The sequence below is a fragment of the Caloenas nicobarica genome, chromosome 21 (genome assembly GCF_036013445.1).
Source record: "Caloenas nicobarica isolate bCalNic1 chromosome 21, bCalNic1.hap1, whole genome shotgun sequence".
Classification (NCBI taxonomy): Eukaryota; Metazoa; Chordata; class Aves; order Columbiformes; family Columbidae; genus Caloenas; species Caloenas nicobarica.
Genome location: NC_088265.1, coordinates 4328024 through 4344548, shown reverse-complemented (window position 1 = coordinate 4344548; position 16525 = coordinate 4328024). Strand labels below are relative to the sequence as shown.

Genomic DNA, 16525 nt, shown 5'->3' with positions numbered 1-16525 from the left:
GCCAAGACAGGGGTTGGGGGTCAGAACTGTGCTGGGCTCCCTCCCAGTTACAGCTGGAGCACTCTGCAGTACGTGGAGGGGCCAGGGGGCCGGTTCCCCTCCCAGGAGGGCTCAGGAAGGGTGTGCAGCTTGTAGGACAGAGCAAAGCTCCAGTGAACCTGCTGAAAGCAAGTGCGAACCCTGTGCTCTGCAGGGACCATACCTGGACCCTGTCCAGCACGGGAAGGACTGGGATGGGGCACTGGGAGCAGGCACTGGTTCTGCAGCACCAAGGCAGGAAGCAGCATTCCCCAAAGCAGCTATGCTCAGAGGTGCTGGGGAGGAACAACGTCCATGGAGGGACAGACCCTGGTGCTCCTCACGGCTGGCCAGGCTGAGATGCATGGCCAGCCTGTCTGCTTGTGCCACAAGAGCTGGGGGTGCCAGGGAACGGGCGGTGCCTGGGCAAGCTGGGTGGGCTCACAGTGGGTTGGAAGCCCAGGGCTTTTGGGCTCCTGAGTTATCTCCACCCCTTATGTGCAAAGCTCAGCTCTGGACCAGCATTTGGCAGAGGCTGGAGCTGGCCCCTGTGTGCTAGAGAGAGGAGACCCACGGAGCAAGAGTCAGGGCCCGAGGACAAAAGCATCACCCAGCAATCTGAAGAGGAGAAGGACCTCCCTGGACTTCAGGTATCATCACACCCTTGGCACAAACCAAGGCACCCAAGGATAGAGCAAAACGAGGTGCACAGTGCGAAGGCAGCTCCAAACTGTCCCTGCAATGGAAGGGCTGGCAGAGGGGTTCAGAGACCACAAGAAGGGACTTAAGCTACACAGCAGTGCAAGTCCTGAGCCCCAGGGGACTACCCCAGGACAGTGCAAAAGGATGAAACAGCTCCCCTGCCTCCTCCAGCAGGCAAACAGCCCTCGCTGCCATGCTGAGCCTTAACCTTGGCTGTCCAAGCCCAGGGCCCCAGTTAGGAGCTGTGAAGGACCAGAGTCCAAGTGGCCACCCTTTCTAGACCACCTGCATGTTGGGATCTTGTGCTTTAGTGGTTGGGGAACCTGTGTCGTCCTCCCACAACTGACAGTGTGGCTCAGAGCTGCGAGCCCCTTCCCAAACCCCATTGTGCCAGGGAAGCAGATACGGCCCCATGTCAGCTCCCCAGCCCTGAGCAGGGGGTCACCTGGGGGCTCCACAGTTACCCTGGTTTATGCTCAGTGCCTAGGACAGGATCTAGATTCAACTATGTTTTGGGGGTCAAAAATCAAACATCACACATGAGAATCAGCTTCTCTCCCAGACCAACCCCATCCTGGACAGAAGGTTTTCCAGCACCAGTTCCCTGCTGCTCCAGGCTGGCAACGGCTAGGACCAGCCCATTCCAGTGATGTGCTTTGCATGGACATTTCCCAGACAAGAAGGTCTTTATTGCATCCACAGAGAATATCTGTGAGAGCAGAGGCAGAAATACAGGCTGAGCTGAGCCTTTCAGAGGTCTCTTTCCATCCTTCAAAGAGACAAGAAGGATGACTTCCAGGCTGCAAATCAACCAATAACTAATGGCAAGTAAGTCGAGCCTCAGTTCAAGTATTTCACCAGCAACGGGAGCAAAATCTCAGTGTTGTGACTCAGCTGGGGGATCCCAATGCAAAGGGGAGAGCAGGATGCTGGTCCTGCTGCACTGCCCAGGGGGAGGCAGGGAGGGGACACAAGGGGTGGCTCAGACATGCAGCAAGGTGGGGGTGAGGCCACGTGTCCCCAGGATGAATTCAAGTGTCAAAACCACAACGATAATTAAGAGAAGAAAAAACACAAACTCCCCACCCCATCCCCAAAACAAAACCAAATGACAGCACCCAGCTTGCACCGTGAGGTAGCTAAACCAGATCAACACCCGAGAAACACTTTCCTGCATGAGAAATACCAACTGATGCAGATACTAAAACACACACACACACAGAGCTATGGGATCACAGTCACCTCTTGCTTCAAAGAGCCCCTCTCTCCGTACGCTTGCTGCTGTGCCATAGTACCAGCTGCCTCCACCCGCAGGCTGGGAAAGCCTTGAGGCCCCTCAGTGTGCAGCAAGGTGGATGCGCAGCATCATCCAGGGTTGGCCACCCAGCCCTGGGGAATCAAGCAGCACCTGCAGCCTACACAAAGGAATGAACTGCTGGCGAAAGGCAAGGCAGGTCTGACCCCAAGCCTCCCAAGAGCAGGTCCCTTCACCCACTTGAGCAGGGAACAGCAAGAGGTTTTGGGTCAGGCACTGGCAGATCCTGGTGCAGACACCGATGCGCATGGTACAGCTGGCTACAAACACACACACACACACCCTCGCCACCCCCACCACCCTTTGCCCAAGCAAAGGTTAAAGCGGCTGAGGAATGAGGAGGGAAACCCTGTCCAAGCGTTGGAAGGTAACACCCCCTCCAGCCTCCACATCTGTGCGTTACCACGGCGGCCACAATGCCCCATGTATTTTTGCAGCCCGGAGCTGCCGGCGCTGGTACCGCATCTCCGGCAGCTGCAGCACAGGGCTCCTCATCTCGGTGCAGCTGCCGGTCCCGGGCTGTGCAGGGCTGTGCCACAAACATGAGGGACCTGTCACTGTCCCAGGCAGGGTCACACCCACACACACCATCGCCCCCTCCACCAAGACAAGGCAGCAGGATGGGTTTTTTATCCCCCAAAAGGCAAAAAAAAATCCTCATCAAATCACTAGAGATACTCCTGCCTTTCAGGATGCGTAGGAATTCCCATGCTCCACCCAGAATGGTTTTAACGAGGAGGGCTGGTGGCAAATGACTTGGGACTGGTCCATGAGTCACCATGGTTGGACAAAGCAGAGGGAAAACAGTCTGTGTTTTATGGGGAAGGTCCTGGAGGCCCTGGCCTCTGAGATCCCAGTTCAGTGCTGGTGGGATCATGTGGAAAAATCCTTAAATTTGAGTTCAAACGTTGCTTCTTCTGTGACAGAGGGGAAGTGAGGGCACGTGAGGCAAGAGCACCACTCCCAAGGTCTCCTTGGCCATCCCACAACGAGCCCTGACTGGCCCAGGGCAGGACAAGCAGGAGATGGTCCAACGAGCCACAGGAGAGACAGAGGAAAGCTCCAGTGTGAGACCTTGCCAGCCCCTTGCACAGGAGAGAAAGAGCATGGAGAATCTGTGTCCTTGCAGGAATACTCCTGGACGGAGCCCCCAGCCTTTCACAGAGGTCGGATTGTTCAAGATCATCCAGTGCAGGATTGTCCTTCAAGTGTGGGGTGAATCAGGGGACTTGTGCGAGACTAGTGTGTGCGATCCCTTCCTCATCCCACTTCTGGCACAGCCGACTCCATCCTGGGCTGCACTCCAGCTGGAGCCCCTCCAGCTCCCGGATCCGTGGGGGCCAACAGGCCGAACCTGAGCTGCTCCCCTCCCCGGTGGAAGGCTGAGAGTAGAGCCTGGGGAAGGATTTACAGCTTCCAGTTCCCAGTGATGGAAAAACAAGATGGGCCACAGGGGTGAGGGTGATGAATCCAGCCTTGGTTTCTTTGCCCTGTAACCTCCATTCTTGCTTCATTTCTCCATCTCAAAGGGGTTAACATGCTGCAGGAACCCACAACAAACCCCTGCTGAGGGCCAAGGTGTCAAAAGGCTAAGTAGCCTTTCCCTTCCCACTGCAGAGCAGCATGGGCAAATTGGGAAGAGCCTGAGAGCTGTGAGTCAGCTGAGTTTACGACTGGGGTTTGGAGAACATCAAAGGGACGTGCAGCAGGTTTGTGGGGAAGTTGTCTGATGCTGATCTTCCCTGGCTTGCCATGCCTCCACTGCTGGGACACAGCAAAGGACCCCAGAGGTGCACATCTCCAGTTGCTGAGGACAGGTAGAGAGAGGATGGAGAATGATGGGACTACATGAAAATCCTTCTGCAGGCCACTCACAGCAGAGTTGTTGTCCCATGAGGAATGTCTTCAAAGAAGCAGCCCCTCTATGCTGTGGTCCTGGCCAGCAGACACCAAATGTCATCATGGCTGTGGAGTGGAGAAAGACTCCTGCAGGAACCAGCCCTGGAGCCAACAGGGACAGAAGCAGCACATCACAGCCGAGGCCACATGAGCCCACAGTCAGAGGAGGAAACTGGGTGTCTCTGAGAAAGAGCCAAGGAGCTCTGCTCCCCACAAGTCCCGGCAGGGGTGGGTGGGTGAGAAGGGAGATGAAACATCACTGGAAAACCTCAGCAGGAGGGAAGGTGGAGCTGATGGTGCCCCATGGAGATGCCTTCTCACAGGAGCTGGCAGTGCTTAAAGTATCAGATGGGACATTGTCCACCCCGTTGGGTCAGGCACAAAGAAATCCCTATCTCTGGGCTGAGCTCCTGTAGATGATGGGGTCTTCACAGCAAGGGAGAGGTACCCCAACCTTCACCCTCCTGTCATGTATTCCAGTCTTTTTGCAGTTCCTAGTTCGACCCCGCAGGTAACCTCCTCCCACTCCAGAGCTTCACTGTCAAGTCACTGAGAAACAAAGGTGAGAGGGATGGCGTGACCCAGGGGTTCCCGCAGGAGCTCCGCAGACACTCTGCAGAGAGGCACTGCGAGGAGAAACGCTCCCACCCCCAGCCCATGGCGACATGCAGCCCACAAGACTTCCAGGCCCTTTTCTCTTAGCAGGAGGTTGCCCAATCCATTTTGGGGAGCAGACAGGCCCAATGGGGCTCAGCCTCCAGCTCACCCCACTGGCAGCAACTGGGGACAAAAGGAAATGGTGACGTCCAGGGCTGACCCCAACGACAGGACTCCTGCACCCCTCAAATGAGCTCTAATTAGGTCAAAGCAGTGACACAGCAGGGAGCTGATATGCTGGGTCCCCCAGGGCATGGGCTGCTTTGGGGGTGGCCGCTGACTCCCGCCCCACCATCCATGCAAGGGTGAGGGCAGGTCACAGCTTGCACGGAGCTGCCACAGCAGATGTGGGCACTCAGCAAGTTAAAAAAAAGTAAACCAAAACAATGTTGGGGGTATGGCTGGGCCAAAGGGGCAAGTCACTTCTAGCAAAGGTTTATCAAGTGGGGAAAAAAAAACGCAAAATAGTTTCATACCGTGAAGAAGCAGCTCAGACCAGAGAGAAAGAAAGAAAAAGAGAGAGGAGCAAAAGCAAGCAACAGAGAGAAAGACAGAGGGAGAAAGAGATGGAGAGAAAGAGAAAAGACAGAAGAGTAGTGCATGAGCAAGAGAGTCAGAAAGAGCAGGAGGGTCAAGGCAGACTAGTAGCACGGCCCTTTATGGCAAGGACTCGTCGTGGAAGGCAAGGGGTGAGCCCAGGCACGTAATTCCATAACTTTACCCGGCAGTCACTGTGGCACAGAGGGGAGGTGGGGAGGAGGAGAGACAGAGAGAGACAGAGAAAAAGGAAGGGAGAAAAGGGACACAGTCGAAAAGAGGATATCAGAGTCTTGCTGCCAAAGAGGTCCCCGAGAGCAGCAGAGGACACCCAGACCCGGGGAAGAGGGGTCCCTGCATGGGGGATAACCCAGGGCACGGGCAGGGGACAGCCGGGGAACAGCTCTTGGCACCGCAGCGGGCAGGCCGTGTCGTGGGGCAGGCTAAGGCGGGCAAGATGAGATGAAGAAGCGGAGGGACAAGAAAGCTGTGAAACTCCCCCCTTCCAACCCTCCCTGCTCCCTGTCCCCTCAGCACAAACCCACCCAGCCCCAGGGATAACAGCTCAACCCAGGGGTCTCCCACCTCCCAGGGGTCTCACGAGTAGAAAGCCCGAGGCTCACCTGGAGGCAGTGAAGATGTGCTTAGAGTTGGTGCAGATGGCATTGATGGGGCTGTCGTGCCCTTTTATCTCCCCAACTGGGGTGAAGGAGTCCACATTCCAGACTTTGATCATGCCTCCTCGGCAGGCGCTCAGCACCATGGGGCGGCCGGGGATGAAGGCCAGGGCACAGACCCAGTCTTTGTGGGCATTGGGGATTTGCTACAGGCACAGAGCAGAGATCATGACCAACCTCATCTGCAGCACCACCAGCAGCCTCATGCACCCAACCTGGGAGGCTCAGCTCCTCACTGTCACCCTGGGGCTGATCTGGATCGTGGGTCTCGTGAGGAGTTAGGGGGCCAAGGGAATGGATTCTCAAGTCCAGGCTTGGTTTGTCCCCAGGGCAGGAGACAACAATACTGCCTTCAGAGGGGAACTTAGCACCCATCTCTGCAATTGATGCTGCACCCTGTGTGCCAGGGGGAGCTGGCAATCCCGAGTACCCTACAGCGCACACTTCGGGGGCTACAGAGCCACCTCGTGCATGTGCAGGCAGATTCCCAGGAACAGGAGTGCCCTCCCTGGTTAACTCAGCACAAGCCACTGGCACCAGGTCCCTGAACAGAAGTCTCCCAGGGCCCCAGCAGCAATGCTCCTCTGCCCCATGTCACCCCGACAACCTGTGCTGTATCCTTCCCTCCAGACCTGGAGAAGTTCCTGCTGCTCCAGGTCCCACTTCTTTATGCCGTTGTCCCTGGAGCCGCTGAAGAGGATGTCTCCCTGGATGGCCAGGCACTCGATGCCATCATAGTGAGGGGGCTCGAAGTTGTGAGTGGGGCCAATATTGCCCACCATGCCCTCAGCAATCTCAAACACCTGGAGGGAAAACAGTGGGTGAGAGACCCCAGATGGCACTAGAAACAGAAGTGATCCTCTCTCGGAGAACTTGGCCATCACCCAGTTTTCTAGGCTCAGGGTACCCAGAGTGACATTGGAAAGGGGAGTGGGCATTGGCCAATGGAGACTTTTTGAGGCTGAGGTCTTGCCAGGAATCCTGCCACCATTAGAGGAGGTCTGCCACCAGAGGTAGCCCCCATTCTGCTGCATTTTACTCATGGTGAACTTTCACACATCTCCACATGTTGAGCTAACAACTTGCTGCTGTCAGAAGAGTGAGAACCTGCCTCCCTCATCACCTCACCACCCTTCTTCACTCCCCTGGTGCCAGGAATTCAACCTGACAAAAACCAGCAACAACCTCAAAGGGAGGGACAAGCTCTTGCTGTGCTGGAGCTGTGAATGAGCAGGTGCAAAGCGTCTGTATGAGGGAGGAGAATCGAGCAGAACAGGGTGAGCTGCTAATCTGGGTCACCCATAACATGCAAGTACCAGTCACAGAGCCCGAGAGATGAGAGAGATGCAAATATATATCCAAAGATGCACTGGTGGACCAAGCAAAAGGCAAGATTTGAGGTGAGGAGATATGCAAAAAACCTCACATGCAGAGGTGAAAAGAGAAATCTGGGCTCGGATTTCAGGGGACCTTAGGGATTGCCAAGATCTGGGCTTCCCTGTGGGACAGAGGGCTCTGCTCCCCAAGGAGGACAATACCTTGACGTAGTGATCTTTGGAGCCTGTGACCACCAGGTCGTGGTTGCTCGCTGTCTGGTTTACCGTGAGACACATCACAGGCCCGATGTGGCCACTCAGCTTCCCGATGGGCTGCAACCTGAGTTCGATAACACGGGTCAGCCAGCCCCTTCCCGGCTGCTGAAGCTCCTCCGAGGGGCTCTCCAGGCAGAGACCCCCACAGCCCTGGAGCCCCCAGGGGACTCTGACCCCTGTTTTGGGGACATCCCTCTTCCTAATGATGCTGGGGGAGAAGGCAGCCTTGGGACGTGCCAACATCTGGCTACAGAGCCCAGGCTGCAGCAAGGGGTCAGCAGCCCAGTGCTCTCCTGGCAGGGAGAGGGGCAAGGACAAAACCAGGGGTGTACTGCTGCTCACCCCACATGTATTTTCCCTTCTTATAAGCTCTGCCCTGCTCACAGACAAACCCCTCACCCCAAGAATCTCTACTGCTGCTCATCACCCCTTGCGTCCCATAGGAAAGGGTCCTGAAAGACCTTATTCCAAGCAACTTCCACCACTAAAAAGGTTTTCTCTTTCTGAGGGGGGAGTAATTTCAGGCTGCTCTGAGCTGACAGTGTCTACTTGACATCTACAGCTGTCCTGCCCACCCCAGCACCACCCCTCACCTGCTCAGCTCCCAGATGCGGACGGAGTTACCGGTGGCAGCATAAAGCGTGGTGCCAGTGGGGTTGAGCGCAATCTGGTTGATCTGGTGCTCCCCCTGCACGCTGGTGACAGTGCGGTTGGATGTCCCAGCACACGCGTCCCCAGAGATCACTTGACCAGAAGATCTAAGGGAGAGAGAGGTTCAGGGGAGAGGATGAGCAGAGATCAGAGCCACAGAGACCCCGCGGAGGAACCACATGGGGCTGTTGGCTCCAGGCTGGCACAGGTGGGTCCCATGTCAGGGAAAGACCCTAGAGGTGTCACCGTCTTTGTGGCCAGAATGGGATCAACAAGACCTCTGCCTCCCAGACTAGTGCCCTGCTTGCAGAAGAAGCCAAGGATGTTGGGTGTGTGCATGACATGGAGCATCCTGGCCTGGTTTCCATTTGAGGGCTGCTTTTGTCTCCTCCCAATCCTCTTTGCTTCCTTCAGGGAGAGCTGGCTAGTGCTAGCAGTCAGCACAGGAAGGCAGAAGTATTTGGCGTCTGCACCAAAGGGAGAAGCACCTTCAGGCCAAGGCAGATGAGCTGAGGCTGGATGAAGGAGCTCTATGCTGGAGCAAGCTGGTAAGCCTGGCCTGCTGTACTCTCTTTAACATTTGAGCCCTGCTCCAGACCAGCAGATCACAGCTACAGCCTGTCCCACGTTCCTTTCTGGTCCTCAAACTCCTCATAAAGATCCAAGTTTCACAGGAGGGCCTGTGATTTGCTCAGCTACGATGCCATTAGGGGCTGTGCCTCCTCTGTGGAGCTGCTCGGTCTCTCGGCCACCCCCAAAAGCAGCTGCAAACCTCTTCAAAGCTCTTCACCCTGACCCTTCACTGCAAGAGGTCCCCACAGGTCCCCTCACCCCAAACTCTCTCCCAGCCTCCCTGTTCCCTAAGGATGCAGCACTGCCACCTGGCACTAAAGCAGCTTATACTTGGCCCTGTCTCCACCCCCAGTAGGTCCTGGGACTGGTTTCTGCAAAGCCAGAGATGCCCAGAGTGCCCAGGGTCCCCGCTTGCTACGTACGTGAGGGTGCGGATGCACCGGGCCGAGTCCCGGATGTCCCAGACTTTGATGTACGACGTGGACACGGTGAACACTAGCCCAGTGTGGCTGCAGTACTTGATGGAAACCACATTGTTTGGGTGACCCTTGAGGGAAGCAATTTCTTGGCCCGTCACCAGGTTCCACATTTTGCAGCTCCGGTCTGCAGGAGGAGGAATGTGACCAAGAGTGTCAGGCTGGTGTGTGGGGGGGTCTCCCTCTGAGAACATGGTGGCTTGGGGGCAATACCTCTTCTGAGCGCTGCCTCCCCCCACCCACAGGGCCAGAGGAAAGGAGCCAGCCAGCCCCACACCGGAGCAGTGCCAGGCAAGGCTCAGTGCTGAGGACAGGAGAGAGGTCCAGGAGGAACCATCCCCATGGTGCTCAGCACTCCACATATTCCCTTGTGCCAACCTCCTCCCATGGCATCTGCAGGCCAGCAACCTCTGCGTCCTCTCTGTCCATCACGCACCTTTGGACCCGGTGAAAAGCAGCTCGTCGGTAGCATCCAGGCAGAGCACAGGCTTGGTGTGTCCTTCTGCCACAGAGACGCACTGCAGCGGGGCTGTCCGGGCATTCTTGGTCCCACCCACTGGGTTAATGACGCCCCTTGCATGGGAAAGAAAGAACAAGCATGGTGGAGTGTGTGTGAAAAGACACTGTGCTACACAGTCCCAGGGGCACAGAAGAGCAAGAGCTGCCTCACTCCAAGCATCTTCCACTGCCTGGCAGTGCGATGGGTCACTCCATCTGAACCCGGCGTGTCTGAGCAAAGGTCTTTGTGGAAACCCTGGGAATCTCCCCAGCAGCAGCCCCTGCCTGCTGCCTCTGCCCCAGCAACACGGACTGGGAAAGGGGGGCTGCCCAGGGGCCTCTGATCTGCTGAACCTCTCGCACCTGGCCAGCACACACCCAAGCACCCAGGAGACTCAGCTCATCGGTCCTCAGGTCAGTCTGGGACAAACTGCACTTTCTCCAGCCTGAAGCTCTGCTGGGACAAGCATTTCAGGGTACCAATATCCAGCACCCCAGTTCTTTGGAGGCTGTCGGCCTGTGGCTGGTGACATTTGGAGACGGGGTCCTGCTCTTTTACATAAGACCACAAGGGTGACAAAACACAGCACCGGCATTTGCACTCAGTGTCCCTGTTGCGATGGCCATGGAAGCCCTGCACCCACCGCTGGCTCCTCTCCCTGCCAAACCTTCCTCCAAGGGACACCTGCTGCCTGTCCCTCTGGACACAGCATCTGCCAATCCCCTCCTCTTCAGCAGTGCTCAGGGAGCTGAGGACCAGCCCTTGCCCTTCCAGACCCCAGGGTGCATTGGCCACCAACAGCTCTTCCCAGCTGGCATCCCACAGCACAGCCTCCCCACGGCCACGGGGCCCTGGTTTGCGCTAGTCTCTTCCTAAAGGCAGGGAAACTGAGGCACGGGGATGTAGAAGGGCAGGCCCAAGGCCACTTAAAGTTTGCATTAGTCATGAGGACCAACACAACCTCATTAATTTGGGTTTGGAAATCACACGCATGTGATCTTTCTTTCTCAGCAGCTGCACTTAAAAACTCAAACAGACCTTCCCTGACCCCTGGTGTTTCTACCAGTCTCAAGGTGACACTCAATCTAAATGGAAATCCTGGCTCCCCAGGGTGAGATGTTATCGATGGACCTTGTGTTGCTGCCTGATGGTAAAACTGCCCAAGGTGACGCAGCACAGACACATCTGATGCCACCTCCCCAGGCCATGGGCAATGTGAGGTGACACTTGGGTGCTGGAGGGCCGATGTTCCTAAAGGACAGGGGAAAGGCGGTCTTTGTGTTGGGAAACCTCTGCAGGCAGGAGCGTGCAGCGGGACAAGCCCAGGAGCACCTTAACCCCAAGGCTGAAATCTGCACCACAATCTGACTTGTATTTCCTTGGGAAAACCAAACCACAATCCAGCACCAGGGAAGCACAACCAGGTGTGGGGAGCACCTAGAGATATTTGCCTGGAAGATGCTTGTGAGAAGGATGCACCGGGAGTGCCCAGAGTTGCTTGTCCCCTTCCCCAGCATCACACCATCCTGCTGGAGAGCTGGGGGACGGGATGGGACATGGTGGCATCATGCTGATGAGAGCCCATCAGAGATGGAGGAGAACATGCTGCCACCCCAAACCAGCCAGTGCCCATAGGTGAGGTTTCCAAGGGCTGATCAGAGCAGGAATGGTTCAAACTCGCAACCAAGGGGACAGTGTCAGATACTGGAGGTGGCATGCCAGGAGGGGACAGCACTCACAAGCTGGGAGGTGGGGGAGAACAGCAAGGCGCAGGTGGAGCATGCAGGGACAAGGGAGAGCAGACTCGTGAGACAGAGAGAAGGAGAGGAGGGAGGGATAATAAATAGAAAGTTGTCTATACCTCAGCACCTCCGAGACAGAGGAATCGCTGTCATCAGACCTAGGGGCAGAAAATTAGCAGGATTATGGGAGAGAAAACCCAGACTAGAAGAGGGAGCAGAGGAGTCAGAGATGGAGGATTGTTATTGCATCCAAGCCAGTGTAGGACAGAGAGAAGGAGGAAAGGAGAGGGAGAGAGAAGCACACGTGGAGAACCAAGGGAGAGGGCAGAGGAGCAAGAGGCATGTGAGGATCAGACAGCAGGTCTCCATCAGGGAATGTCAGCGTCGTTAGCGATGCTCCAAGATGAGGGCAGCTGCCCGACCTGCTGCAGGCGAGGGCTGGAGCAGCGTTTGTGGGTTGGTGCCAGTCCTTCAGCTTCCTGCGAGCCCCCATCCCACCTCACCCCATCCTGCTCCACAGCCTTCTCCCGTGATCCAGGTCTGCCACTGCCGTGTCCCAGGGAGGGCTCAGCCAGAGGCCAGGACTGGGAGCTCCTGCACGCAGCCAGTTCAGAGGGGACACAGCAGGCAGGGCATGGCAAGAGTCTGGCATGGCCCTTGAAGAGCATCTGCTCTCTCATGGAGAAGAGCAGGGAGTGAAAAAGGTGGCAGGAGGCTGGCTGGGTCCTGTGTTCCTACACCCCACCGTGGGCCCCGATACGTGCCATTTGCTGTTCTGGTGTGGGTCCCTCTCCCTCAGACCCCCTCGCCCCACCAGGACTTACTTATCCAAGGCAGACCCCTGGCTCTGGTTGCTCGTGAGACGAGAGAAGACATTGCGGTCGTTGCGTGGACGGGTGGGTGGGGATGAGGGAGGCGTGAAGCCAACATCTGGAGGCCTGAGCCAGGAAGGATTAGAGGGACACATGTGTTGGGAATTGCTCACCTGGCAGCTGCCTAGTGCACCAGGGCCCAGCCAGCATCTCTCCTGCTTGTCTGGGCCACCCAGCCTCTCCCTGCCCAGGTGACCATTTCTCCAGCTCCCAAGCTCACCTGGCAGGCTGCCCACGGTCATAGGATTTCCTCCTTGTCAGAGGCGAAGTGTCCGAGCCACGAGATTGTCTGGGACTAAAGCAAGTGAAACAGAGCACAGTGGGTGCCTCCCCACAACGGGGATCCCTCCATGCTGAACACCCACGTCCTTCCCCAGGAAAGCAAAGGAGAAGTTGGGCTGTCCTGGATCACAAGATCAGAGGATGCCTTGAGTCATCCAATGAGTGCAGTGGCTTTTGGCAACCCAGGAAGGCTGATATCCCAGGGCAGTGAGCTGGGGATCCTCACACACCTCTCTTCCTTCCCTCCTCCTGGACTACCCTTCTCTCCAGCTGCAGAGGACACCAGCATACTCCTAGACACTCTCTGAGGCCCACTGGAGAAATCCACCACTGCTTGCTGCAGACAAGCCCGGATAGATGCACATTTGGTCTCACTCTCACTGCTCTGCAACTCCACAGCCAGGGCACAGCTTCCCACCTGCTGGCTCATGCCTCCACGAGTTTCCCAATGCCCAGGGACCCCTCATCCCATGCTCACAAGGTGCTTCCTCGCGTGGGCAGGCTGATGGTGCGTGACACTTTCTCCTTGTAATAGGGGTCTCGGATGGAGAAGCTGATCCCATCCTCTTTGATCTCCATGAGGGATGCCAAGGACTTAGTGATGTTCTTGGTGGAGACGTCCAGCGTGGGTCCTAGACACTCAGCCGACACTGCCTTCATCTGCCCTGACAGCTTGGGCTCTCCCTGGAACAGGACAGAGGGCTCAGCACAGGTAACACGGGGTGGGGACAGTGGGAGCAGCCAGAGAGCTGTGGGGTGAAGCAGTTTGCGCTCTCTGGCCGCAGGAGGCTGAGCTACCCCTGCATCATGCTGGGATGCCCATCACTGTGCTGGCTCTCCGTGTGCTAAGCAAATGTGGCAGCCTGTGCAGAACAAGAGGCTGTCCTCCACCTTTGCCCACAATGGATGCAGCACTGCACAGGGTCCTCCTTGGTGCCCACTCAGATCTGGAGGGTACTGGCTGTGTGGTGGATGTTTTCCAAGTCTCTAGTGCTTCAGAAGACCACAGGACCAGGAGGCCTGGGTTCCCCCTCAGCTAGAGCTGACCGCACCCAGAGACCAGCCACACTGCCTTATGCCAAGCCTGGCTCTCCAAGGCTCAGATTAGCGAGCCTGAAGAATCACTGACCAACACGCCCTTCCACTCCCTCCTCCCATTCCCTGTGACAGGGCAACAGAGAAAGGCCAACTAACCTTGAACTTGAAGTCATCCTGGCTTGCGGAGCCCTTCATGGTGAAAGACTGGGAGATGCTACAAGGAGAAGGGAGCAAAGATGGAGCTTTAGTGCCAAACCCCTTTCAGAGAGCCAGTTGCCATCAGCCCACCAGACTCCTTGGGTCACTCCCTGCTCCCCAGCACCCTTTATCCAAGGGATGACCTGGTCTTCACTCCCTGCTAGTATCTAAGAGACATCTCTGCTCTCCTCCCCAAGGGCTGGGCACCACAGGAAAGCTTCGGTGGGGCTTTGTTCATCCATATCCACCTGCGAAGTTCCATGGGTGGCACCAGACATGCCACCCCGCCCCGGCCTCCCCAGCCACCACCAGCTCAGGCAGGGCTGAGCTGGGCACTCACCTGCCATCTGAAGCCAGGCTGAACTCTGAGACCTCCTCATCCGTACTGGCGTAGCCATTCTCTGTGCAGGAGGGAAACAGCACATCAGCAGCGCAGAGGGGACCCCATTGTGCCAAGCCCCACCTGAACCATAGAATCATAGAATGTCCTGAGCTGGAAGGGACCCACAAGGATCATTGAGTCCAACTCCTGTCCCTGCACAGCACAACCCCACAGGTCACACTGTGTGTCTGAGGACGTTGTCCAGTCTCTTCTTGAACACTGTCGGGTTGGGGCTGTGACACCTCCCTGGGGAGCCTGTTCCAGTGTCCAGCACCTCTGGGTGAAGAACCTTTTCCTCATGTCCAACTGACTCTCCCCTGGCACATCTTCCTGCCATTAAACCACGCAGCCGAGGGGGCAGCTGGGCAGTGGATGGTCCTTGTCTCTGTGGTGTGGTGGCCGGAGAACTCACCCCCACCCAGCATCGCCCTTGGGGCAGCCCCAAACACACTGGTCCCCACTATGGCACCTCCAGGTGCTTCCTGGAGGGCTGGCGCAGGGGAAACCTCACCCCACAGGCAGCACAACCAGCCCGAGGATGCATCAGTCCCAGGTCCCACCTTGCTGGACATTGTGGATCAGGGCCTGCAGCTCGGGGTGTGACTCAGCCTTCTCCCGCAGGGCGTCCAGGATGGCGTGGTTCTGCGAGGAGCTGGTCACGTCCGACTGCCGCAGGCGTCCCTCCAGCAGACGGATCTGGGCCTCCTTCTGTGCCACCTGCAGCCCCTGGGGATGGACAGCCACACCGGGCCTGAGGTGAGTGTCTCGGGTCCCCGTCACCAGTCCCCACCCTGGCACCCTGCTCCCTCCTCAGCCACGGGAAATCCCATCGGGCGTCCAGGTCCCGGGATGGCCCCACACCTTGTCGATGGAGGCCTTCAGGAAGTTGTCCAGCAGGAGCCGGGCTTCGGCCAGGGAGCAGGAGCTGATCACCACTGAGGTGTCTGTGGAGTCCAGCTCCTCCTGGAATGCAGAGGGATGGGCATTGGATGCAGCAGGGGAGCCTTGCCGCTGGGTGTGGGATGGGCAGAATAGGCACCGCGGCCAGAACAGCACCTCTGCCAGCACTGCCCAGTCCCCACACTCACCCTCCTTAGTCTACCCAAGAGGCTACTGGAGAGATCATAGAATCATAGAATCATAGACCGTCCCGAGTTGGAAGGGACCCACAAGGACCATGGAGTCCAGCTCCTGTCCCTGCACAGGACACCCCACAGTTCACACCGTGTGTCTGAGGACGTTGTCCAGTCTCTTCTTGAACACTGTCAGGTTGGGGCCGGGACACCTCCCTGGGGAGCCTGTTCCAGTGTCCAGCACCTCTGGGTGAAGAACCTTTTCCTCATGTCCAGCTGCCCCTCCCCTGGCACATCTTCCTGCCATTCCCTGGGTTCTGTCACTGTCACAGAGAGAAGAGCTCAGCCCGGCCCCTCCTGCTCCCCGGCTGAAGCTGCAGCCCCATGAGCTCTGCCCTCGGTCTCCTCCAGGCTGAACAAACCCAGGGACTTCAGCTGCTCCTCATACGGCTTCCCCTCCAAACCTTCACCAGCCTCGTAGCCTCCTCTGGACACTCTTCAGCAGCTTTATCTCCTTTTCTCCTGTGTCCCCAGCCCTGCACACAGTGAATGCTGCAGGTGAGGCCGCCCCAGCGCAGAGCAGAGCGGGACAATCCCCTCCCTGCCCGGCTGGCCCTGCTGTGCTGGATGCGCCAGGACACGGGGCCCTCTTGGTGCCAGGGACACTGGTGGCTCGTGTTCACCTTGCCATCGACCAGAACCCCCGATCCCTCTCTGCAGAGCTGCTCTCCAGCGTCTCATCCCCCAGTCTGTCTGTACAGCTGCGGTTGCCGGGTCCCAGGTGCAAAATACGGCACCTGTCCTGCTGAACTTCATGTGGCTGGTGATTGCTGAGTTCTCCAATTTTTCCAGATCCCTCTGCAGGGCCTCTCTGCCCTTGAGAGTGTCAACAGCTCCCCCCAATTTTGTGTCATCAGCAAACTTGCTAAGCAATCTCTCAAGTCCTGAGTCTAAGTTGTTTATAAAGATCCGGCCATGGAGATGGCTAACACAGCCTGGAGGCCTTCTGTGTTGCTACAGGAATCCTAGTGCCAACACTTAATTAGACGCTAATCTGCAGACACCAGCCTCACCCAAATCCACAGCAGATCATGTCACTGGCCCAAAGGCTAGGGTGAATTAACGGCCCCTCTTCCCTGCCAGTGTAGGTGACAGCCCGGGACAAGCTGGGGACAGCACACAGCCTTCAGCCCGGGCTGCAGCCGCTAGAGGGGAGCCGGGAGCTGCTCAGCACCTCTGCGGCATGCCCAGTGCCTAAACCGGACACACAACCTGCGGGGTTTCTGCTGTATGTTTCCAGCACATGAAACTCCCGTGGGAACAAGGGACCAGCAGCCCCACT

At 57.2% G+C, this 16525-nt stretch overlaps 1 protein-coding gene across 1 annotated transcript in view; it reads right to left on the bottom strand.

Moving 5' to 3' along the window:
- Nucleotides 1-4428: 4428 nt before the first annotated feature.
- Nucleotides 4429-16525, bottom strand: part of KIF21B (kinesin family member 21B) — a 36036-nt gene continuing 23939 nt past the window's right edge. The window contains exons 24-38 of the mRNA XM_065649766.1: nucleotides 14972-15073; nucleotides 14671-14836; nucleotides 14069-14129; nucleotides 13687-13744; nucleotides 12971-13176; nucleotides 12431-12505; nucleotides 12163-12276; nucleotides 11458-11496; nucleotides 9534-9670; nucleotides 9044-9224; nucleotides 7991-8155; nucleotides 7344-7461; nucleotides 6438-6608; nucleotides 5752-5951; nucleotides 4429-4483 (exon numbers count right to left, since the gene is read on the bottom strand). Of these exons, the coding sequence (XP_065505838.1) occupies nucleotides 4429-4483; nucleotides 5752-5951; nucleotides 6438-6608; nucleotides 7344-7461; nucleotides 7991-8155; nucleotides 9044-9224; nucleotides 9534-9670; nucleotides 11458-11496; nucleotides 12163-12276; nucleotides 12431-12505; nucleotides 12971-13176; nucleotides 13687-13744; nucleotides 14069-14129; nucleotides 14671-14836; nucleotides 14972-15073 (1848 nt within the window). The remainder of the gene's footprint in view (nucleotides 4484-5751; nucleotides 5952-6437; nucleotides 6609-7343; nucleotides 7462-7990; nucleotides 8156-9043; nucleotides 9225-9533; nucleotides 9671-11457; nucleotides 11497-12162; nucleotides 12277-12430; nucleotides 12506-12970; nucleotides 13177-13686; nucleotides 13745-14068; nucleotides 14130-14670; nucleotides 14837-14971; nucleotides 15074-16525) is intronic.